The sequence below is a fragment of the Neomonachus schauinslandi genome, chromosome 1 (assembly GCF_002201575.2).
Source record: "Neomonachus schauinslandi chromosome 1, ASM220157v2, whole genome shotgun sequence".
Lineage (NCBI taxonomy): Eukaryota > Metazoa > Chordata > Mammalia > Carnivora > Phocidae > Neomonachus > Neomonachus schauinslandi.
Genome location: NC_058403.1, coordinates 147,696,309 through 147,720,840, shown reverse-complemented (window position 1 = coordinate 147,720,840; position 24,532 = coordinate 147,696,309). Strand labels below are relative to the sequence as shown.

Below are 24,532 nucleotides of genomic sequence, written 5' to 3'. Positions count from 1 at the left end.
GTATTTTGTCAGCTTCTAGAAAGAATTCTGATAGGACTCTGACCAAAGTTGGGTTAAATTCACAGATTTAGGAAAGAATTATTAATTTTGAATCTTCCTGTGCTACAATATGGCATGTCTCCTTTATTCAGATTGTTCTTTTATGTATCTTGTGCTGTTGGTTATGTATCTTCCTTGCAAAATATGTTTCCAGTACTTACTCTTGTTCCTATTGTAAATCATCTCCCCCCCCCGCCCCCCAGTTTTTTCTTAACTAGTTATTTTGTTAGATTAGAAACATTCTGCTTTGGGGCACCTGGGTGGCTCAGTCGGGTAAGTGTCTGCCTTTGGCTCAGGTCATGATCCCGGGGTCCTGGGCTCCCTGCTCAGCGGGGGGGTCGTCTTCTCCCTCTCCCTCTGCCCCTGCTCGCTCGCTCTTGCTCGCTATCTCTGTCTCTCTCTCTCTCCAATGAATAAAATCTTAAAAAAAAAAAAAAAGAAAAGGAAAGAAACATTTTGCTTTGGGCTGTCTTTTTCTTACTTATAGTTGCTTTTGGTTGATTTTCTTGGGTTTTCACTTGGAGCAGACAGGTTACCAACAGCAAAATAGAGGAAAACGCTCTGAAGGAAATGGTTAGCGTATTATAGGAACACAAAACTTCATTTTGTGTGGCAGGTCAGATGAGGCCTTTTTGAGGAAGCATCGTTTAAACACATCTAAAGACTGCAGCAGAGTTGGGGGGAAGAGCTTCCACACAGGGGGCCAGTGCGTGCGATGGTCCGGAGGTGCAGTGTGCCCAAATGGCGAGCAGCGTGTGCAAAGATGAGTGGCAGGAGAAGTGAGCAGGGCGTTGAGGCCAGTCAAAGCGTTCAGATCAAATCATGAGTTTAGGAGAGTAAGCAGCTCAAGAGGTTTTTGAGCAGAGGAGAGACACAGTCCAATTTACATTTTTAAAAGATTCCCCAGCTGCTTTGTGGAAAATGGATTCAAGACGGACAAGAGTGGGGAGGAGTCTGGTTAGGAAGCTGTTGTAGTAAGTTAACTTTATACCTGCTGATCCTGGACTAGGCTGAGCCTGACATCATGAATGTCATTCATCTCCACTTCTCAGTGTTTCAGTGTCTACAGAATAAAATGACATGTTTATTGGGTTGAAAAATAAGTTTTATATTGGAAAACATGGGATTTTGAATTTCAGATTGGCTACTAGTAGGCTACATTTTATTATTGCATGTCTTACAACTTCATAAAAAGCAAATCTGGACGTATTTATCAGGTTTCCTATGTTATTCGAGATGAAGTGGAGAAGTACAACCGAAATGGAGTCAATGCCCTGCAGCTGGATCCAGCACTGAACAGACTTTTCACGGCCGGTCGAGACTCAATCATAAGAATATGGAGTGTCAATCAGCACAAGGTAAGGCAGGGATTGAGTTTTATACTCAGTAAAGTTAGTCTGTCTAATATGGCACTTTTCACAGTTTCAGATGTAATCTCTGAGCAATGTGTTATTTGGTGCACTGCAACCAGAATTCTGTAAGCCTCTGAGAAAAACACCCCTAGGGGAGTATTCAAAACCGCTTTAGCTAAGGTAGGGACTCCATAAACTTAGGTGTGTGAAAAGAGATCTCTGCTACAGAGAAACAAAGAGATTGGTCTGGTGGGAGGATTGCTTTCAACAATTTTATTTTCCTGTTCTTGGCAACCCTTTTCAGTGCTTTAAAAAAAAAAGTTGAATACGCTTTTTTACATTTATAATTAATCTGGAGGAAACATTTGATTTCTTTCTGTAAAAGTGATTAGGGTCCCCAAAAAATCCGTAAGGCCTTATTAGATACTATAAGGTTGATATAAAAATAGAAAGACAACTTGGTCGACTTCTTCAGGAGATTTAAAGTCTGTTTTCTTAAACAGGGAAAGGACTTAAATCTATGTAAAAATAAATCCCCAGTCAAATGGAAAGGAACTCTTTTTGTATTTTGTTTGAATGCCTGTATTGTGAATGACATAGGAAGGAAGAATCAGGGAAGGAGAAAGAGCATTTATTGAGCTCCTAGCCACGTACCAGATACACTCTTAGTCCTTTCCTATCCAGTGTGGTTTTAATTCTCACAACAACCCTTCAAGGCAGCTGATGATGATTCATTTCCATAGATGGGAAGACGGGCTCAGAGAAACCCATGGTTAAATCGCTGGTAAGTGACAGAGAATTAGCTCCCAGTCTAACTTCAGAACCTGGTGCTTGACCTTGTAGTTTTAAAAGTCTCTGTCTCTCTAGCAAGTTGTGCAAGTCTGATGTTCAGTCTAAAAAAGAGCCACTATTCTGCACAGTTGCTGGATAATGTTTCTTCAAATGGACTTTGGTCCAGTGGGCTTTAAATTTTTTAACCAATGGAAATAGTGGTGGGCCCAGTATCAAAAAAAATGGAAACTAAGAATACTATGGCTTTGAAATACTTCTTGGAACTCACATTTGAATTGGAATGTCACCTTCTAGGAATTAACAGTATTTCAAATAAATTAAGGAAAACACAAGAACTTAAGCCTGAAAGAATCTAGAAAGCTACCTATCCTTCCCTTAGACATCTTTTTTCCGGTCTTCATTTCATGACAAGACTAAGTAGCATCATTTCTCAAATAAACTTGTAGAGAGAGCTGTTCTCTTCAGCCTTGAAGAGTCTTGAACTTGCCTGTGTTGGGTGTAGGATATAACTAAATGCTCTTTAAAAGGCCTCTCCTGGTAATTAAGCCAAGAGAGAAGAATGGAAGAATCTCAAGTTACTGAATCAATACAGTGGTGGGGCTAGTACTCCTTTAACTTTGGGCTTCCAGTTTTTCTCTGAAGGACTGTAGATATCATGAGGAAAACATTTAGTTCAGAAGGTAAAAACCTTAGTAGGGGGTTAAGAGCAAAAATGTTCATCTCCTTCTGCAGTCAGGCTGGGCTCCTCACTACTCTCGTTCAGCCACATCTTCATTTCTGGGTCTGCTGTCTGCTGTGAGCCTTTACCACCCCCGATCCAAATCCCTCAAGCCTGTAGATCTGCTCACATCCTGTCCTTCCTAGGAAACCCCCGCCTGCAGCACTCTGTGTCATATGCAGTGCCTTGCCCAGATCTTGTTGTCTTTGCTAACTTAAGACAAAAATTAAGCATTTGTCCTAGAAACCTAGGCTTTCATCAGTAATAAAACTCCTAAAACAAAACTTCTGTTTACATCTGTTATATGGAAGCACCAACTGTTTGATGAAATTCTACTCTGGAGTTGCCTGGGTGGCTCAGTCGGTTAAGCATCGGACTCTTGATTTGGGCTCAGGTCATTATCTCAGGGTTGTGAGATCAAGCCCCACATTGGGCTCCGCTTTGTGCGTGGAGTCTGCTTAAGACTCTCTCTCTGCCCCTTCCCACTCGCTCAGTATGCATTCATACACATGGGCGCGTGCGCATTCTCTCTCTCTTAAATAAATTCATTCATTCTTCTCTGAATTCAGTTGTCAGTTTTAAGACCTGAGAGCAGTGTGTCACATTAATTGAAGAATGAAGACATATCTATAATTTGTAATATATTTCATTCTCTAATGTAAACTAATGACCTTACAATTTTTCTTTTAATTTTAGCAAGATCCATATATAGCGTCTATGGAACACCATACCGATTGGGTAAACGACATTGTACTTTGTTGTAATGGGAAAACTTGTAAGTACTTCTTTGGATTATTGGGCTTCTGGAAGTTTTTTATTCAATTTGATATGCTTTTCATTTTTTATGTACTTTTTTTTAATTGAAGTTTCACATACAAACAAAAGCACACACACCTTGAGAACACAGCTTAGTAAGTTTTATAAGGTGAACACCCATGTCTACATACAGATTACAAGAAGCCCCCTTGGACTGTCCTTTCAGTAACTCCCTTATGCCCCAAGATAACTGCTTTCCTGTCTTCTAAACACTGTAGATTAGTTTTGCCTGCATTCGAACTATATATAAATAGACTCATAACAATATGTATTCTTTTAGCTTTATTAATGTCTTTTTTCATTTTTATTATGGTAAGATCCATTTCTTGGTTTTGCAGTCTGTGTTAGAGAAATTTTTCTCCATCAGATTAGTTGCTCCTTCAACTGGAACATTAAAAAAAGTTTGCCTATTTAAAAAAATATTTGAGGGGCGCCTGGGTGGCTCAGTCGGTTAAGTGTCTGCCTTCGGCTCAGGTCATGATCCCAGGGTCCTGGGATCAAGCCCCGAGTCAGGCTCCCGGCCCAGCAGGGAGTCTGCTTCTCCCTCTGCACCTCCCCCTGCTCGTGCTCTCTCTCTCTCTCTCAAATAAATAAAAATAAAATCTAAATAAATAAATACATATTTGAGACACAATACAATAGGTTCTAGGAAAAGCTTTTAGATTGTGTGTAAGTGTGTGTGTGTGTGTGTGAACATTAACAGGTACTTGACTTAATGTTAAGAATACTATAAATATTCAAGAATATATGTGTGTCTATGAACATTAGTTTGAAAGTATGTTGCATTGTTATAAGTCTTTAAAATGGTGAAGTCTTACTACTTGAGTTTGTTTATTCTTTGTATCTTCTAGTAATATCTGCTTCTTCTGACACGACAGTGAAAGTGTGGAATGCACATAAGGGATTTTGCATGTCAACACTAAGGACACATAAGGTAAAACAACAAACGTAATTTTTGGTGTCTCTAGTATAATATTGAGATCTCGCTACTTTATGTGGCTCATTTTCTTACTGATCTAGTAGATCATTGTATGTGTGTTCTGTTACAGGATTATGTAAAGGCCTTAGCATATGCCAAGGATAAAGAACTGGTAGCTTCAGCTGGGTTGGACAGACAAATATTCCTTTGGGATGTGAATACTTTAACAGCATTGACTGCCTCAAATAACACTGTCACAAGTAAGGTGTTTGAAAAAAACTTCTTTAAAAGTAATTCAAGTTGATATAAATAAAGAATGGTTTATGAAACATCTTTGATAGGTTTGCATCGAAGCAGTGCTTCATATATTGAGAGTGCTTCTACCTACACTGTTCTAGCCCCCAAGAGTATGATTGAACAACAAGGAGCTAGTTCGTCACTGCAGTCTAAAAATGGTAACTTCTTCAGGTGTAACCTGGTTATTTTTGTCCGTGTGCATGTCTTAGCTCCCTAGCTAAAGTGTAAGTTCCTACAGGGCAGAGGAATCTGTCTTATCACCACTTTGTACCTCCCACAGCATTGCCTGGCCCAGAGCCACAGCTTCAGCAGATACTGTCGGTAGAAGGGGTGATTACTTGACAAAGCAGGCAGTTTCTGACTCTTAAAAGTGTTACTATGTCTTATGAGCCCTTGAGTTGATGGCCAAGATGGAGAATACCCAAAGGAAAGACAGAAAAGTCCTCCCAATACCGATTTTGTGGCACCCTTTCAGAGCCGCCCTAAACAATCCAGCCAGTTTCGAAAGAGTTCAGAGAGGTTGGGTGCCCCTGGAGGCAATTCAGAGACATTCACAGTAGGCAGGTGCCTCACCAACTAAGATATCTCAGATTACCAGGTTAGACCCAAACAAATCTAGATTTGAGACTCGGCCTCACAGTTGGCTCACCCTAGTAGAGTCCTCTAGGCTAGAAAGTCTGTGTTCAGGATCTGAACTATCTAGATCCCTGCATATAGGTCCAATTTGTCATAACTGTGGAATACTCACATTGACATAGCCAAAACAGTTGTAATATAATCTAGGATGTGCCAGGAAGGGCACATTAGGAGACTGATGTTTATAATTTCTTGAATATTCTGCCCTTTCCCCAGGAAATATGCAAAGCTCTAAACACTACCCTCCTCTGTTCTCTTTGATTTTTCACCAGTGCATTATTGTAGTGATTCAGCAACTGGTCCCTGCTGAGGGCTGTCATGACACACATTGGGTCTCTCTAGATGTAGGGTCCGCCTCAAAGAGACACTAACAGGAGGGAACAAAGCAAAAGAAGTCAGGATTGTCCCAAGGTCAGAGACCAGGCTTACGGTTACAGATTCTGCAACAGATACATCTTGCTTAGAATTGTTTAAAGAGGTTACCACACAGGTTGATTTATGATTATAGAAACACTAATTGCTAACATTTATTGAGTACTTACTACAATCGTTTTCTAAATATACGAATATATTAACTGCTTCACTCATAACTTCTTAGTATGTTTGTTTATATTTTTTATTGAAAATTAGGATCATACTGTATAGACAGTTTTGTATGCAACTTTTTTCACCTCAGTGAAACTGAGTTCTGAATCAAAGAGCATGAACATGATTCTTGCTACACATTGCCTAATGTCCTTCCAAGAGCTGTGCCAACAAATTGTACTTATCCCACAAGTAATGTATAAGAGTACCGTTGAACTGTCTTTTGAGAATTATTACCTCATTGAAAATCTGAATTGGTGGGTGAAAATAATATTTTTTGCTTTGATTTGTGTTTCCTTGAAAATAGTGAGTTTGGACATATTTTTCATATTTATTGGCACAAGTATATCTTTGAAAATACATTACTTATGTGGATAGTTTTTAAATGGCAGTGCAATTCAATTTAGCAAATATTTATTGAGCACTTGTGTATGCTCAATCTAGAAAAGATGTAAATTTTGATAACGGTCTTGTTTAGCATGACCTCCATCATCGCTAGACTTCTTTTCCTTAGAGCACTCACAAAGATAAGATTTTCTAAACCGAGTAACTGAACTTAAAATTTTTGCTGACTAGCTGCTGAACAGCTGATGATTTTGTTAACGTTTAGCTTCCTTTATCTCTAATAGCTTCTTCTTTAAGTGGGAACAAAGATTCCATTTATAGCCTGGCAATGAATCAACTGGGAACAATCATTGTATCAGGGTCCACTGAGAAGGTAAGGGGGAGCTTAACGGGTATATCTTAACACTGGAAAACAAAGACACCAAAATAATTTGATCTGTGTAATTACTAAATATACAGACCATGGTTTTGCTTGGTGGGTGCTAAGGGAAAGGTTTTATTTGAACAAACGAGAATATAACTATATAATTACTGTCGCGTGTGGTGATGGGGGTGGGGTGGATGGGTGGAGGAGGCCTATTTGTGTTTTGACATTAGAAAGGCTTCCTCCTACTTGAAAAGATTGGGGGCCTCAGACGTGTCCACTGGCAGAACAATATTTCCTTCTCAGAATGTAACGGTTGTCTTTTAACTTCTAAATCATTTATTATTGAAATTTGTTCATATATATATATATATACTCAGTTTGTGTAATATTTTGTTAAAATACACAGGTTTTAAGGGTATGGGATCCAAGAACATGTGCAAAACTAATGAAGCTGAAAGGACACACAGACAATGTCAAAGCACTGCTGTTGAACAGAGATGGTACACAGGTATGCACTTGCGTGTGCACGTTTACCTAATAACCTTGTCCAAAATTTCATGCACCAGAAACTTCCCCGCTTTGTTGCCTAGGTTGATTTCAACCCAAAGCCACACATATTATAAACTGTGGTCTGCTTTTAAATCCTTAAAATACTCAATTGTATGTAATTTTGAAATTACTGTTTGCATCACTTCTAAATAAAGGCCAAACAAAAAGTTCCCTCAGAATAATTCGAATGCCAACAAGTATATGCAGTTATGATGTGTATAGGATAAAATAATTTAAAATGTCACTTTGTGTAAAGCAGAAGGAAGTTTTGTCATTGAATGCTTTGTGCTAGTAAATTAAGGGGAAATTTCCTGACAGTGTGTTTGACTTTGGGCAAATCCTGTCATTTGACTGTATAGATACAGTTTATACAGTTTATAAGTTTAGTTATCTGACATAATACTTAAGAGTCAGCATTTCAAAGAAAAACATTTTGGTAATGTTTGAACATGTACTGGTTGGGTACATAATTCGATTTGTTCTGTAGCAGTGGGAAAATGATGTTTCATCAATACAGATAATAAAAACAAAAACTGAGCACCATTTTCAGTTAAGACCCACCTCTACCTTGTACCCCTACCTCCCCCAGCCATGTTTTCTCATGGGCCAAGGAGAAGCCCAGAGCTAACTGGAATTGATTGCGAGCGGGTTAGGAAAGGGAGAGTAGGGAGGTGGTGCGATGAGAGGCGCTATCACTCCTGTGGAAATTACGTTATAGAAACTGCCTCACACGTGAATTAGAGAAACCTTTGTCTCCAGGGGTGAGAGGAAGGTTTGGAAAACTAGCCAAAACCAGGAACTCATCTTCAGAACCAGGCAAAGAGAGGCTTGAAGATGCCCATGGAGGTCTTTGGAGATGTGGAAGGATCTCAGTGTTAATGTACTCTGTGGCCTTGAGAGAACTTCACGTTACTAGTCCTTAGTTGACTCATCTGCAAAGCAGGGACCATAATATTTAGTTTGTATAGTTGGTAAGAAGATTAGAAGTAGTAAGTATATTCTTGTCTGTAGGCCATGGCATTCTCTAGTGCCCTTGAGTTCCTTTACGGCTCCATTTTCCTGGGAGTCTAAGAAGCCCAGTTTGGTCAGCTCCTCACTGTTTTGCAGGGTAGCTGCTGGGCTACACTTGAGATGGCTGCACCGGCCTTGTTCTGTGGGCTTCGTTCAGGATTTGACTGCATCCTCTGGTCTTCATGGGACTGCCCTGAAATAGGGGGCTGTGGACAAGATGGTTTTCAGAAGGAGGCTGTGGGCTTGGCAGACTTTCTAAAGCTCCTCCTGCTACTATACTCCTTGCCTTGTTTCCTCTATATATAGTCATGAATGCGCTTTTACCTAAGACAATTTAAGTAGCACGTATGGTTACAGATGTACTTCATGTAAAGTCAGCTGCACTTACTCTAAGCAGACTGCTTGAAAGGCTGCCCTTGGGCGGTAGAGCGCATAATTAGGCAGATACCATCCTCCTCGAGTTCCTCCTCCATCCATTTTCCTTCTTGGCAGCTAGAGGCGAAATGTAAACTTAACCCCCAACTACACTTATATTAGGGAATTGATCAACAAAACAGCAACAGTAACTACTTGTTTGGGCCAAAGGAGGAAAAAAGAAACCTTTAGGTACTGATTCTCAAACTCTTGTAATATACGAGAGAAATAGTTAACAGTTACTGGACCAGAGCATGTACTGCATCCCGCAGAGTTGCCCTGCAAGCTTCTAATGTAGGATCTCTGGTGGCATCATGAGTCAGAGACTTGTGATAAGATATGTGTAACAGGCCAGCGAATCCCATGGACAGCCCCTTCCTTTGTTGTGTTGTTGTTACTTAGCAAATCATACTGTTTGAGGTCTGTCGCCACGGCAGTTGTTTTGATTGGTGCCAACATTACTGGGCTGAGCCACCTGACATTTCATCCCTTGTACTTGCTCAGGCAATTGCTTGAGGAACTGGGACAATTTGCCATCTTGGTTTGAGTCAGTGACATCCTCGTGTGTCCCTCACAGTGTTTTCCTATAATTGAAGTCCTGCCGAACCTAGCTAAAAGTCAAGGGGTCTTTAAGCATCAGGCCACTCCTTGCCCTGACTTACCTTGCCCACTTGGCTGCTGTCTATTGCACTTACAATTGCATATGAGTGACCATCCCAGAAACACTTATGTTGGTCAACAGCGGCCTGGCCTCAATACACTGGCCCCCCTCGTTTCTATTTGGCAAAAGCGCAGCCACCTGATCAGGGCTGTAGAGTCTGTGCCTCTAAGTCTAATGTAGTAGAACCATTCAGGTCCTTCTGTCCTAGTCCCAAGAATTACCTCCTAGTGACAGGGTCTTCACGTTTATCCAGTGGAAGGGTGGAGGTAGTGGGAAATGTCTGATGATTACTCTAGCTCCTGCAAGGTAGCAGGCACTAGAATTCCTATTAAATAGGCACATCCTTCAACCATACTACCAAACGCTGCAAAGAAGTTCGCCAGCATTGTACTTTAAAAGTAATTGTTGTCTACTTGGGGGCCTGCCTTTTAGCGGCCTTAGAATACATTTACCATCAGAGATTATTTTATGTTCAATATCAGAGTTGATACAGCTCTGTTCTCTCATCTTTCAGCTGTACGCTTTGGGTTTGGGACTTATCTCTTCCCTTGCTGCAAGTTGCCTAGGCTGTGAGAACTTCAACCCATCACCTTAGCTTTCCTTATCCTGAAGTTGTCAGATCTTACTCCCTGTAGATACATGGCCTAGGATCTGAGGGATCAAAGCTACACTAACAGCTTTGCCACCTCAGAGTAGCAGCTCTTCCTGGACAGGGGAGCCCTTCCTTGCTCTCTCTCCATCAGATTGTATGGGTCCTCCCACAGGCATGTTGGAGGTGTGCTTGTAACTTCCTCTGGACAGTTTCGTTGTTGCTTAGGCTCTTGGTTGCCTTGTAAACCAGTTAGAATAGGGGATTAAAACACTGATGCTCCTGGCAACTTATGGGGGAGTGTCCTAGTGGGTGTGCATTTAACTAAACACATCCAGAGTTCGAAAGGCCCCTTCCAGTCACAGGCACGCCAATAAATCTTAATATTTCTTAAGGTCTCATCTATTCAGACACTTTCTAAATCTCCAAGCCCACAACTATCTTCTCTTCTTTGAAGCTCTTTGCCTACTTAATTTCTTACACCAGCACTAGCAGTTGCTTCTTCCTGAGGCCATTTTTTCCCCAAAGAAGTAAGTTTTTATTCTCTTCTGCAAGTCACCACAGTAACTGGTAGTGAACCCCAGGCATGCTGAATGTGAATGTAGTGTGCTCAGTTCAGCCTCTTTCTGTCGGAGTCACAGTGTGTTCAGCCCTAGTTTGTGTGCCAGCAACTTCTATGTAGTTGATGCTCCTGAGCCTTTAGAAAGTGTCAGAATTGCTAATGTTAACTTTGAATGCTGGAAGTCCACATTTTATATTAATAGATGTTGAACTTGAGGCTCAGATGGGAAGTATGTAAGGTCACAAAGACTGAGTGGTAAGCCCGGGACTAGATTTTGCTTCTTTTTTTTTTTTTTTAAAGATTTTATTTATTTATTTGAGAGAGAGAATGAGATAGAGAGAGCATGAGAGGGGGGAGGGTCAGAGGGAGAAGCAGACTCCCTGCCGAGCAGGGAGCCCGATGTGGGACTCGATCCCGGGACTCCAGGATCATGACCTGAGCTGAAGGCAGTCGCTTAACCAACTGAGCCACCCAGGCGCCCTAGATTTTGCTTCTGACTCCTGTTGGTAGAATGCCAGAGACCTGGCAGGCCATTAGGAGCGCATTGCAGTGAGGGAGAGGTGAGACAGAGGTGTGACCTAGGGCTCCGAAAGACCTGCTGGCCTAGTGCAAATCTCGTCAACCTTAGTGTACAGAATGACCTGGAGAGCCTATCAAAACACAGACTGATAGACCCTACCAGAGTTTCTGCCTCATTAGGTTTGGAATTGGACCAGGAATCTGCATTTTTAACAAGTTCCCAAGGGATGCCAATTCTGCATGTGGCCAGGTAGGAGAGGAGAAAGGCAGTTTTGCTCAGAAATTTCCCCTGCTTGAGCATGTACTGTTGCCTTCGGTCATTTTCAGCCTGTGGTGCATGCTTATCAGAGGTCTTTATTGGAGGCAGAAATACAGGATGTCAGAGGTGGGTGTTTGACAGTGTAGGGGCAGGAGAGGCACCGAGTGCAGAGCACAGCAAAGCAGGAACTTTCCCAGCCAGAACTTTTTCTAACTTTAACTTTCTCTGTTTTCAGTGCCTTTCCGGCAGTTCTGATGGGACAATTCGCCTTTGGTCCCTTGGCCAGCAGAGATGTATAGCAACGTACCGAGTCCATGATGAAGGTGTTTGGGCTCTGCAAGTCAATGACGCCTTCACACATGTGTATTCTGGAGGAAGGGACAGAAAGATTTATTGTACAGACCTGAGAAACCCTGACATTCGGGTACTAATTTGTGAAGAAAAAGCACCAGTTCTCAAGGTGTGTCCTAAATTTAGTTTTGTGGTTAAGATTGTTACATGTGCTAGCCAAATCCGGCAAAATCTGTATTAAAACAGGAATCAGCTATGGGATTGTAAAAACATATTTTAATTTTCATTAGTCACTTGTGGAAGAAATTGTGACTTTTTGGGTACCTCAGTGACACGTAGCTGTCCCACTGGCGAATCCTAGTGCAATTTCCCCACGTTGCTCCTGAGCTCAGTTGGCTTTCCTAACCTCTCCTTAGTGGAGGAATGTGACGAGTTCAGGTATCTGTAAGCAGGCAACACCAAAGCACAAATGTGTCCAATGCCTCAAGAGGGAGGTTGTGGAAGAGTTGCTCCAGAAGAAGAGAGAACAAGCCAGTTCATACTCCAAACCATGACTGCCTCAGAGTAGTCCTGATTGCTAATCAGCATCTGCTGTGTGGGTGAAAGGGTACTTGAGAAGCCATCCATACTGACACCTGCTGAAAGTGAAGCCTGGACTGCTAAATGGCCGTATCATCATATGACAAGATGTTCGGCCTCCCTGATGATCTCAGAATTACACATTGAAACCATAGTGAAGAGCTTTCCAGATTTAAAATGGAGGCATAAAGACAGCACTACTTCATTTTCACAAAAATCATCCAAAAACAACTAGAAAAGCAAGAAACAGAACTGCAAATACCCACAAATCTAAGTGACATCTGAAACCCAGGCCACAGCATAAGAGGAAGGGCTGAAAAAGGGAATAGAAGTCAAAGGAGACAGTTGAGGGGATTCCTGTGGCCTAGGAGCGCACACATCCTGGCCGAGTATGGCTCTTTAAAATAGGTGGCGCCCCCCAGAGGACAAAACCAATAATCCTAGGGGAGCAAGGGGGTTGAGGCTGGAATTAGAGCCTGTGTTCAGGGGGCAGAAGCACTGTGTGTGAGTCCTGCAGCTGCCAGGATCTCTTGACTGTGGAGGAAAAAGCTCAAAGAATTTAGTGACAACATAACTGTGTGTTGAAAGAAGCGTAACTTTGAACTGAAGAGGATTCCTACTTGCTAGGAGTCCAGCCTATCCCACGACTTCCAACCTTCAGTTTCCTGGCACAGGAAGAATAGTGGATGACTGACCATAGAGTGATTTCATGTGCGTGCCATCTATATACATGGCTGTAGGGACATATTTCTATATGTATACTATTTTTAAAAATACAGAAGGCGCACACGATAAACTGTTTGCCGGTGTACTATTCTTAGGTGAGGGAGGTGAATTACGTGGGTACTTTTCACTTTTGCTGTGTTAGAATGTTTTTTTACTACAAACATTTTCAAAGAGAAAAAGACACCTAATTTCCTTGTTATTAAAAAAGAAAAACAAAACAAAAGAGTAACAAAAACAAAATTATGCTAAGTCACCCTTTTGACTGTACCCATTTGGATCCCTTAACTATTTAATTTAAAATCACGCTGAAACTTTCAGCCGCTGTTTTTGGTGAGAAGTCACTCCTATTACACTCGTAAAAGGCCGTTCTCCTTTAGCAAAGACACTCCCTCATTATTTTGTGCAACCCTAGCTTTTAACGCATGCCACAGTACAGTCAGCATACAAACATCGAATGAAGGAGTTGATATTTAATAATATGTAGCTAGTCCTGGCAGCTCAGGAGAGTCAGCATTCCACAGAGCAGTGTTTTTGTGCTTTGTTTTCAGATGGAGCTTGATAGATCAGCTGATCCCCCTCCCGCAATCTGGGTTGCCTCGACTAAGTCTACAGTAAATAAATGGGTAAGCGAACCGCCATATCCCTGGCAAAGGTTTGTAAACGTGTGGTTTGTTATCACAGACCTGCCAGATACCAGTAGCAAATGCTCGGGATGAACCTGACACTCAGCATGCTTTTGAACAGTGGCAAAAATCTGAAAGCCTCTGTGAGTGATCCTAAAGATTGTACTAAAATTACGATAATAGTCAAGATGAAGCATCTGACTTCTTTGTCAGGAGCCAAGATAGACATTTGATGTGCTTAGAATAGGCACTGTTGCCTGATAAACCAATAAATGTTAGTACAGCGTCTGAGCTCACAAAACTGCATTTGAAAACAGGCAGCCCTGGTCCAAGTTTCCCCAGATATCCAAAAGTTTGCTTTGCGCCATTATTTATTACCCATTTTCTCTAACCAAAAGAAATCAGGAGGGAATTTTTGCTTTTATAAAATGGTGATTGCTGGGCGCCTGGGTGGCTCAGTTGGTTAAGCGACTGCCTTCGGCTCAGGTCATGATCCTGGAGTCCCTGGATCGAGTCCCGCATCGGGCTCCCTGCTCGGCGGGGAGTCTGCTTCTCCCTCTCCCACTCCCCCCTGCTTGTGTTCCCTCTCTCGCTGTGTCCTTCTCTGTCAAATAAATAAATAAAAAAAAATCTTTAAAAAAAAAAAAAAAAATGGTGATTGCTTTTTTGTCTTTACACCATCTCAGCTTATAAAAGGCTTCATAGGAACGCTTTACTTTTGGATAGCAGGGAATACCTGTACCAACTTGCAGGGACACTTGTTAGGTTTCTGTTTTTCCAAGTGTAAGAGAAAATAGAAAAATTGTGCTTTCAAATGCATTTCTTTTTTCCTCATAGCATGAAGAACAGGGATAGAAATAGAGGATAAGAAGATAAAAGTCATTAAAGTGCTTTAATTCTTAAATGTTAATTAAAGAAGATTTACGTTTTCTTGCTTACCAGACTATATGTGGGTAACAAAAGAGAGAGTGTTTCCATTTATTTCTGTTTATACCTCAGTCAAGTGGGCTTTCTCGGTACTTGTAAAAAATGTTAGCTATCTTGTGTAAATTTCATCGTGCCAATGTGAGATCAACATAGCTTTACCTGGAAGAGTGCCTACTTTTCCCTCCAAAAAGACAGTATTAATATTCCCTTCTTAATCCTTGTTTTGTTTCTTGAAATCATGGTAGATTATTGAAGTTTATGATTAAATTTTCTTTGGTTGATGTTATTGTTTTGGTTTTTCTCATTTGTTCTTTGTTTTTCTTGCCACTTAAAACAGATTGGCAAAACTTAGAAAGCATAAAATGATTAAAAAATGAATTTTGTTCCTTTAGACCTTGAAGGGAATTCATAATTTTAGAGCCTCCGGAGATTATGACAATGACTGTACAAACCCTATAACACCCCTTTGTACGCAGCCTGACCAGGTTATTAAAGGTGAGTAAGGAAGGTGGAAGGTATTATACCTTTTACCGAGGTTAATTATCGTTACTAAGAGACTGACAAAAATAAAGGAAGTGACCTTCCTTTAAATGTGATTCTGATGGCAACAGAAGACACAGTGTGTTGGTTTATTTTTAACAGAAGAAAAATATTTTTAAAATGCTATTTAGTGACTTTTGAAAGGGGAGTTTCTTGAGGTAGTCTTTTTGCCCAGCATCAGAATAGTCATAGTCTGGGTCGAGCCAAGAACCACTTTGTAAAATATGTAGGGTTGAATGTTGTCTTTTGGCACAAGGCAGAACAAGTCCGATCTGGTCCCTGACTTCTCTGTGCTCCAGCGGGAAGTGGCAGTTCTGACTTGAAGGCTCAGGTGAGGAGTAGAGTGCTGAACGGTGCATTCAGCTGCAGTTCCGTGTCCATGCTGGTGTCTTTAGAACCGCATGTCCATGCAGGAGGCCGAAGTTAGAGATGGGACTGATCCAGAGATTTCCTGTCATCATTTGAACTTTTCCCAGTGGGTAAAACGGTTTGCCCTTAACAGTTTTCCACTGGTAGGGCCTCGGAGGAGGGGGTTTTTTCATCTATAATCTGTTTTTAAAATTGGACAGTTTGTCTTAGGTTGGCCTTAAACTGCCTTAGATATATTTATACGTGTATATATTACTGTATGTGTATCTTTTGATTCACCTTCTCCTTTCTGGTGGATAGTATGATTTCTGTTGTTACATGCCAATGAGTAATTACTGCTATATGGTGAATTTAAATAGGGAATTGTTTTGCTAATTGTTTGGGTTCTTTTCCTTTAGGGGGTGCAAGTATTATTCAGTGCCACATTCTTAATGATAAGAGACATATATTAACCAAAGATACCAATAATAATGTGGCATATTGGGATGTATTGAAGGTAAGTAAGTTTTTGTATTAAATATAAGTTATTGAATCATGTATCTCCTTTATTTTTTATTATAAAATATATATATATGAAATAACCAAGGTAATAAGTATGTACATTAAGATTAGATTGCAATAATACTTTTTTTGGGTGGGGTGGATACTTTTTTTTTTTTTAAGATTTTATTTATTTATTTGACAGAGAGACACAGCGAGAGAGGGAACACAAGTGGGGGAGAGGGAGAAGCAGGCTTCCCGCGGAGCAGGGAGCCCGACGCGGGGCTCGATCCCAGGACCCTGGGATCATGACCTGAGCCGAAGGCAGACGCCCAACGACTCAGCCACCCAGGCACCCCGGGGTGGATACTTTTTTATACAAGTATTTAGATAAGGCCATAGTTTATCTTTTTAAGCACCTAAAATTTGAGTGGAACCATTCCGCTGTGTTATATGCTGCCTTACCTTAAAATAAATATATCACAGTTCCTCATCCTTGACATTATTGACATTTGGGGCTGAATAAGTCTTTGTTGAGGGAAGTGGGGTAGAGTGGGATCTGTCCTGTGTATGATAGGATGTTTAGCAGCATCCCCAGCCCCTACCCACCAGGTACCAGTAACCACCTTCCCTTCTACCCCCAACTTCAGTTGTGATAGCCAGAACTCTCTCCAGACATTGCTAAATGTTTAGGGGGAGGAAGAAGCAACAGCATACAAAATCACCCCAGGTTGAGAATCCCTGCAGTGCACAAAATAAGTTTATCCATTTCTTAGGATTTATAGACATCACTATGAGCATCAGTTACAACTCTGTCATGTTAAGATGACCCTGTGGGATAGTTAGATGTTTTAAACCATTCAACCACATTAGCACTAAACAATTTATAGGCAGGGTGCCTGGGTGGCTCAGTTGGTTAAACATCTGCTTTGGGCTCAGGTCATGATCCCAGGGTTCTCATCGGGCTCCCTGCTCAGCAGGGATCCTGCTTCTCCCTCTCCTCCCTGTTCATTCTCTCTTTCTCTCAAATAAATAAATAAAATCTTTTTTTTTTTTAAAGATTTTATTTATTTATTTGAGCCAGAGAGAATGAGAGACAGAGAGCATGAGAGGGAGGAGGGTCAGAGGGAGAAGCAGACTCCCTGCCGAGCAGGGAGCCCGATGCGGGACTCGATCCCGGTACTCCAGGATCATGACCTGAGCCAAAGGCAGTCGCTTAACCAACTGAGCCACCCAGGCGCCCTAAATAAAATCTTTTAAAAAAAATTTATAGGCAGATTGAAAAGTTTGCTTTTCTTGGTGGTGTTGGTATATTTGTTCAACATCTGTTTCCTGGATTGAATGAATATTGTGTGCAGAGAACTGTGTTGAGAGTCGTAGATGACAGAAAGTCTGTACCGTGATCACTTCTGGTAGGGACAAGGGTAGGGAAATGGGAAGGCCTTACAGACAAAAAACACAAATTACAGGGTAGTTTATGGACAAGGGCAATTACTTACAACTAGAGAAATCAGGTGAGCTTCGAGCTTCCTCATGGTGGAGAAATCATTTGAAGAGGGTCTTAAAGAATTCCAGCAGATGACTAATGGTAGGGCATTTTAGGAAGAGGGAGTGAATGACAAAGACACAGGAGGGAAGGTAGTGCTCATTCAGTGACTCTGAGTTTTGTGTAATTGGAGACTAGAGGGAATGTTGGGGGGGATAGGGGTGTAAGGGTAGAAGGTGCCATTCAAGTCATTTCCCAGAGAGTCTTGAATACAGGCCCCACAGTTGGCCTTCTTTGCTATTCCCTAAAGAATCTTAATCTTAGATTGTATTGGAGCAGGAAGAATCCCATGCCTGGAACGACAGTGGTCGGTGCAATGGGGAAGAAGCTGGAAGACCGTGTCTTCAGCATAATGACTTGGGGATCTCAAGGAAGAGACAGATGTTGGATACATTATAAGGAAGAATTGAAAAGCTCTGGGGTTTTGGTTAGGCTCCTGGTTAGAAGAAATGTCTAGATCTAAAGAATAAGATAAACAGCTTTCTTTCTGAGAAGAAGGGACTGTCTTAATAGAAACCTTGGCCTGACTGACACTTTCACATAATGAAGCAGTTGCCTGGTGAGCATGGTTGCAGAGCAAGAGGCTTTAGTAGTTGAGTGGAAAATGAAATTGCAGCAAACTCCAAAAGTCCAATTGGGTTTTCTTACGTTAGAGATACACTTCTCAGGGGACTAAAGACTCACGTTTGTTTCAGAGAGGGGTGCTGTGGAGACTGGGAGCATCCAGAGCAGCCCTGAGGACCTGGTCAGCAGGAACTTGGCTACTCTGCCACTGACGTGGCCCTAGTTCTGCCCCATGGCTGGGCTTCCCCTCATGCTGCCCAGCACCTGACGCTCTCCAGAATGTAACAATCTAGTTGGGCCAAGCTACTCTTTCAGGGTGGGCTGACTGATTTTCTGCCGGTGGATCTGATGTTCTCTCTTGGGCAGATTAGCCAAAGTGAAGTGTCAAGATCAAGTGATTGGGAGTAATGGACATGACATTAAACAGAAGTAGGGAGTCCAGAGTATTTAGGAACATAGGCTCAGAGTGAGATAGAGTTGCATTCTAATCTTGGTTCTGCTAGCTACTAGCCAATGATCTCTGGAACATGCTGAACCTCTCTAAACCTCTGTCTTTATTCCTAAAGTGTGAGTGGCACCTATTTCTTGGTGAGGTTAAGGAGATGTTGGAGAAGTATTTATCGTAGTGGCTGGCACATAATGGTTAAGAAGCTGTTACACTAATGTAGGTGAGAGATCAGATATTTATCTGGACTAGGATGGAAAAAAAAAAACCAGAATGATGATGAAGTATTGAGGCCTATTGATAAGAGAGCTTGAATAAAAGTAAAAACAAAAGAAAGTAGCAGAGTGAGTCCCAGGTTCCTGGGTCAGATAGTTTGGTAAGTGGAAGTGATGGCGGGGAGGTGATGTAAGGGAAAATGGATTGATGGGGGAAGGGAACATGCTGAGCAAGACAATGAGTTTGAGTTTATGTGAATGTCTAGGTAGATAGGACCTCACGTGCCAGTAAATGAGCTGGGCCAGAGAGACTGGCTTAGCAGTCAGTGGCTGGTGGATTATAACTGAAGCAATGGGAACATCAGAGTTTCCAAGGGTTACATCTGTACTGAAGAGAGAAGAAACCAGTCATCACCCTTCCAGGAACTGTTAGAAAAGAGGAAATCACAGAGGTGTATAATAAAAAGGGGTCGGAAAACCAAGAGCCAATGGCGGCTCAAGAACTAAATAAGCATTTCCTGAAAAGGCTTGTGGTTAGCAGCACTGGCCTATGGAGAGTTTGCGTCCAATTTGGAATGTGATGTGCCTGGGACTTAACCAATAGGGAGGATGGTGTGGAGGGGAACAGTCTTGAGAGAGTCCTAAGAGTAAAAGCCAGATAGAGTGGATTGAGTAGTGATTGGGAGGTAGTGGAGCAATCTTTGGTGAAATTTGACTTTGGGGAGGTGGGCAGGAAGAGGCAGTAGTGAGAGAGGATATAGGGATGGGAAGGTGAAGCAAAGATTTTGTTTTGGTGCTCAGGTATTTTTGAGATGAGAGTAATTGGAGTGTGTTCACTGCTCATGGGGAGAAGTCAGGAGAGCATGAGAGGGTAGATGACGGTACCAGGTCCCCAAGAAGTGAGGGGGTCCGGAGCACAGCACAAAGGGCACTTTTTTCCTAGCACTGGGAAGAACAGTAGCACAGAGCTAAGGGGATTTTGTCAAGGCTTCTCAAATTTTGAGGAGTGGAGGTCAGTCCTGTGCTGAGGGGCAGTGAGGGAGGTGGCAAGGCCAAACGTGAGGGTAAATATTTGACTGGGGTGTTGTGGAGAACTGACTTTGGAAACAGAAGAAACCTCAGGTAGCAGCAATGGTGAGGTTGGAGACCGCCGTACACTTATGGCGGGAATATTGGCAAGGATTTGAGAGGCCGGCATGGCCTTTGTGGGTGTCGATGTCGTCCAGGATGTTTTTAGACTCTATTTTATTTAGACAGGTGTGAAATGTGTAACATTTTGAACACCTAAGTCAGAATCGGTTTACCACTTAATATTGATAATTACCATGCTTTCTCTTCTGCTGTATAGGCATGTAAAGTTGAAGACCTGGGCAAAGTGGATTTTGAAGATGAAATTAAGAAAAGATTTAAGATGGTATATGTGCCAAATTGGTTCTCAGTAGACTTAAAAACAGGGGTAAGTTAGCAACTGGTATTTGTACCATTTGGGATAGTTGAAAGTTTCTGATACAACTCAAAATTAAGTATTATTAGTTACAGAGTCCTATGTTTTTAAGTGTGAAGACAGTAAATTTTTCATGTTAATACTTGGAAAATGCAGTTTAGAATGCCTTTTGGTATCCCAGTAATTAAATTGTAGTTGCAGTGAATCAAATGAAACACATTTTGGTTCTGAATCTGTGGCTTAGCTCTTCAGTCAAATAGTACAGATAAATAGGGCCTTAGAGACTCATTTGGAGAATATATTGAAATGGAATGCCACTAACAGTTTTTCTTTTGACAGATGTTGACTATTACTTTGGATGAGAGTGATTGTTTTGCTGCTTGGGTTTCTGCAAAAGATGCTGGCTTCAGCAGCCCTGATGGGTCAGATCCAAAACGTGAGTTTAAGTGTCCTTCCTTCCCTTCCTCCTTTCAAAAGCGAAGGTGGATCTGTGCTGAGTTGGGGTTTTTTTTGTTGTTGTTTTGATTTGTTTTTTGCTATCTGCTCTTTTATTTTTTTAACAGTATTTGAGGTTTTTTTGTTTTGTTTTTATTTATTAGAGGTTTTTAAAATCATTTCTCAAGAAATCCATATATTCTCTCATGGAAATGGAAAATACTATTCCATTTTAAATATTTTGGGGGTCTTGATTTTTTTCACAGTCTGTGGTTTAGCTTTAACACTTGAACACTCAACACACTCTCTACCCTTAAACCTTTCTGGAAATCTGTTAGGGTAGGAAAAGTGAAGCTGGGAAACAGTTCTGTTGTTTTCCTTTTTTTTTTTTTAATTGAGATATAATTGACATAACTTTATATTAGTTTCATCTTCACATGTACAACCTGATTCAGTATTTGTATATACTGCAAAATGATCACAAGTCCAGTTAATATTCATCATCACAGTACATAATTACACATTTTTCCCCTTGTGATGAGATCTTTTAAGATCTACTCTCTTAGCAACTTTCAAATATGCAGTACAGTATTATTAACTATAGTCATGCTGTACACTACATCCCCATGACTTAATTTATGTTATAACTGGAAGTTTGTACTTTTTGACTCCCATCATTTCCCTACCCCCTGCTTCTGGCAACCACCAATCTGTTCTCTGTATCTGTGAATTTTGATTTTTGGTTTTTATCTTGTTTTGTTTTTTGAGATTCTACGTATAAGTGAGATCATATGGTATTTGTCTTTCTCTGTCTAACTTACTCCATGTAGCCTTCACAGTCCACCTAAGTTATCGCAAATGGCAGGATTTTGTTCTTTTTTATGGTTGAATAACATTCCATTGTACAAACATACCGTGTTTTTTCTTTATCCATTCGTCCATTGATGAACATTGGTTGTTTCCATTATCTTGGCTGTTGTAAATACGGCTGCAGTGAACATGGGGGTCCATATATCTTTTCAAGTTAGTATTTCATTTTCTTTGGCTAAATACCCAGAAGTGGAATTGCTAGATAATATGGCAGTTCTATTTTTAATTTTTTGAGGAACCTCCATACTGTTTTCCACAGTGGTTGCACCAATTTACATTCCCACCAACAGTGCATGAGGGTTCCCTTTTCTCCACATTTTCATGAACACTTGTTATTTTTTATCTTCTTGGTAATAGCCATTCTAACATGTGTGAGATGATAGTTTGTGTATTTGATTCGCATTTCCCTGATAATTAGTGACGGTAAGCATTTTTTCATGTACTTTTTGGCCATCTATATGTCTTCTTTGGAAAAATGTCAATTCAGATCTTCTACCGATTTTTTTTTTAAGATTTTATTTTTTTATTTTTTTTTTTAAGATTTTATTTATTTATTTGACAGAGAGAAACATAGCGAGAGAGGGAACACAACAAGCAGGGGGAGTGGGAGAGGGAGAAGCAGGCTTCCCGCTGAGCAGGGAGCCTGATGCGGGGCTCAATCCCAGGACCCTGGGATCATGACCTCAGCCGAAGGCAGACGCTTAACGACTGAGCCACCCAGGTGCCCCTAAGATTTTATTTTTAAATAATGTCTACACTAAACATGGGGCTCAAACTCAAAATTCCAAAATCAGGAGTCACACGCTCCACTGGCTGAGCCAGCCAGGCTCCCCTTTCTGCCCATTTTTTTAATTGGATTGCTTGTTCTTTTGCTGTTGAGTTGTATGAAGTCCTTATATATTTTGGATATTAACACCTTATCAGATACATGATTTGCATATATTTTCTCCCACTCCCTAGGCTGCCTTTTCATTTTGTTGATGTTTCCTTTGCTGTGCAGAAGCTTTTTAGTTTGATGTAGTCCTACTAACTTTTCTTTTACTTTTGTTGTTTTTGCTTTTGGTGTCAGATCCAAATAATCATCACCAAGCTCAAGGAGCTTACTGCCTATGTTTTCTTCTAGGAGTTTTATGGTTTCAGGTCTGACATTCAAGTCTTTGATCTATTTTGAGTTAATTTTTGTGTATTGTGAGAAGAGACTCAAAGAAGTCTATTGTATTTTGTTGATTATATCTTTGGTTGGTATTCTCCTAAGAATGTAGCATGTAGGCATACCTGATGTATATAAATATAGTTTTAGTGGCTCTATATGGAAATAGTTCCTTAAAGAATGTAATTCCTGTTTTTGTTTGTTCATTTTTAAAGAATGGCTAGCTATATCTGAACAACCAGATAGAATATCTGTTTGCTCCATATTATTACTTCTTTAAACATTCGAAGGTAAATTTTAATAGATGTGGCAAAATCTTTCAAGTCTTGCTTTTGAACATCATTGGCATTGGGTTAAGAATTTAATATCAGGGGGCGCGTGGGTGGCTCAGATGGTTAAGCATCTGCCTTCGGTTCAGGTCGTGATCTCAGGGTCCTGGGATCGAGCCCTGCATGGGGCTCCCTGCTCAGCAGGGAGCCTGCTTCTCCCTCTCCTTCTACTGCTCCCCCTGCTTGTGTTCTCGCGCCCTGTCAAATAAATAAAATCTTAAAAAAAAAAAAAAAAAAGAATTGGGCACCTGGGTGGCTCAGTCAGTTAAGCGACTGCCTTCGGCTCAGGTCATGATCCTGGAGTCCCGGGATCGAGTCCCGCATCGGGCTCCCTGCTCAGCAGGGGGTCTGCTTCTCCCTCTGCCCTCTTCCCTCTCGTGTTCTCTGTCTCTCATTCTCTCTCTCTCAAATAAATAAATAAAATCTTTAAAAAAAAAAAAAAGAATTTAATATCAGAATATGTGGTAACAATTTTTATTCCTTTCCCTCTGTTTTTAGGCTAAAGCTAATAAATCTTTTCCATTTCTTTTCATTTTATTTAACTCTTTTGCAGTGAACTTAGGAGGACTTTTACTCCAGGCACTCCTAGAATATTGGCCTAGAACCCATGTGAATCCAATGGATGAAGAAGAAAACGAAGTAAACCATGGTTCGTGTTTTTATATCAGGATAATTGATTTAAAATTACTTAGAAGTTTAAGATACTTGGAGTGTTTGTTATTCCAGGAATGTTTAAGAAACATTTAAGAAGCATTTGCTAAGTCGTGACATAATAAATAACTTGTGATGTGCCCAGTTTATCACCCTCCCTTCCACAGATCAAAGAACATCCAGTCTTAACTAAGATTCCAGGAGCACTTTCAATCAGTGAAGCTGCTCAAGAGGGATTAAAAAAACCTCTACATATTTAAATGACCTTTGCCCTTAAAAGCAAGCAGCTTAGCAGCCTTCTTCCAAAGATACTTCTCAAGAGTAGCTGTGGCCCTGCTGGACTTACCTCCAGAGCCAGCTAATGAGCTACATCGAAAGCTATTTCTGTCCTTATGTCATCATAGTTCATGTCAGCCTGAAACACAGACATTACCAAGTCTGGTGATTCTACCTGATCTTGGCTCTAAACATTTCAGAAAATCAAATTCCAACTCAGAAGTGTCAGGATAAATGAACAAGTATGTGTAAGAATTAATGTCACTGAGGACATCGTAAAGCTGTGCGTGCCACAGGCAGTGGCCATAACTTTCTCTGAGCAGCAGAGAACATGTTTTGAATTTATAAGTCTGGTTCAGTTTTATTGAAGAAAGGGGAAAAAAAGAAATTTCACAGCTCATATGTTACCCGCAGCCGGTTGAAGAGTCCTTGAGTCCCACCTACCACGGCCTTACTCTGCTGAATATTCTCTGAATTCTCTGAAGATTCTGCTGAAGATGGTCCACTTGTGGTGGTCAACAATGATGAGGATCTCCTGCCGGAGACTTCGGTCTGGCTGACTCATCGGAAATGATTTTTGGAGTTTAAATCTCTTGTGCAAGGATGGCATGCTTCTCTGCAAGCCATTCTTCTGATGTCCCT

At 41.0% G+C, this 24,532-nt stretch overlaps 1 protein-coding gene across 5 annotated transcripts in view; it reads left to right on the top strand.

The window, feature by feature from the left end:
• WDR48 (WD repeat domain 48) overlaps positions 1 to 24,532 on the top strand; it is a 47,158-nt gene that overhangs the window by 13,350 nt on the left and 9,276 nt on the right. For 2 of the 5 annotated variants that reach the window (XM_021677551.2, XM_021677550.2), the window contains 13 exons: positions 1,257 to 1,397; positions 3,598 to 3,676; positions 4,569 to 4,651; positions 4,767 to 4,896; positions 6,784 to 6,872; positions 7,273 to 7,374; positions 11,666 to 11,890; positions 13,575 to 13,649; positions 14,969 to 15,071; positions 15,884 to 15,981; positions 20,084 to 20,191; positions 20,519 to 20,615; positions 23,517 to 23,612. In XM_021677551.2, coding sequence (XP_021533226.1) covers positions 1,257 to 1,397; positions 3,598 to 3,676; positions 4,569 to 4,651; positions 4,767 to 4,896; positions 6,784 to 6,872; positions 7,273 to 7,374; positions 11,666 to 11,890; positions 13,575 to 13,649; positions 14,969 to 15,071; positions 15,884 to 15,981; positions 20,084 to 20,191; positions 20,519 to 20,615; positions 23,517 to 23,612 — 1,426 coding nt within the window. Of the gene's footprint in view, positions 1 to 1,256; positions 1,398 to 3,597; positions 3,677 to 4,568; positions 4,652 to 4,766; positions 4,897 to 4,977; positions 5,092 to 6,783; positions 6,873 to 7,272; positions 7,375 to 11,665; positions 11,891 to 13,574; positions 13,650 to 14,968; positions 15,072 to 15,883; positions 15,982 to 20,083; positions 20,192 to 20,518; positions 20,616 to 23,516; positions 23,613 to 24,532 lie in introns of those variants that run through there. The other 3 variants (XM_044920658.1, XM_044920662.1, XM_044920663.1) reach the window with 3 other exon arrangements.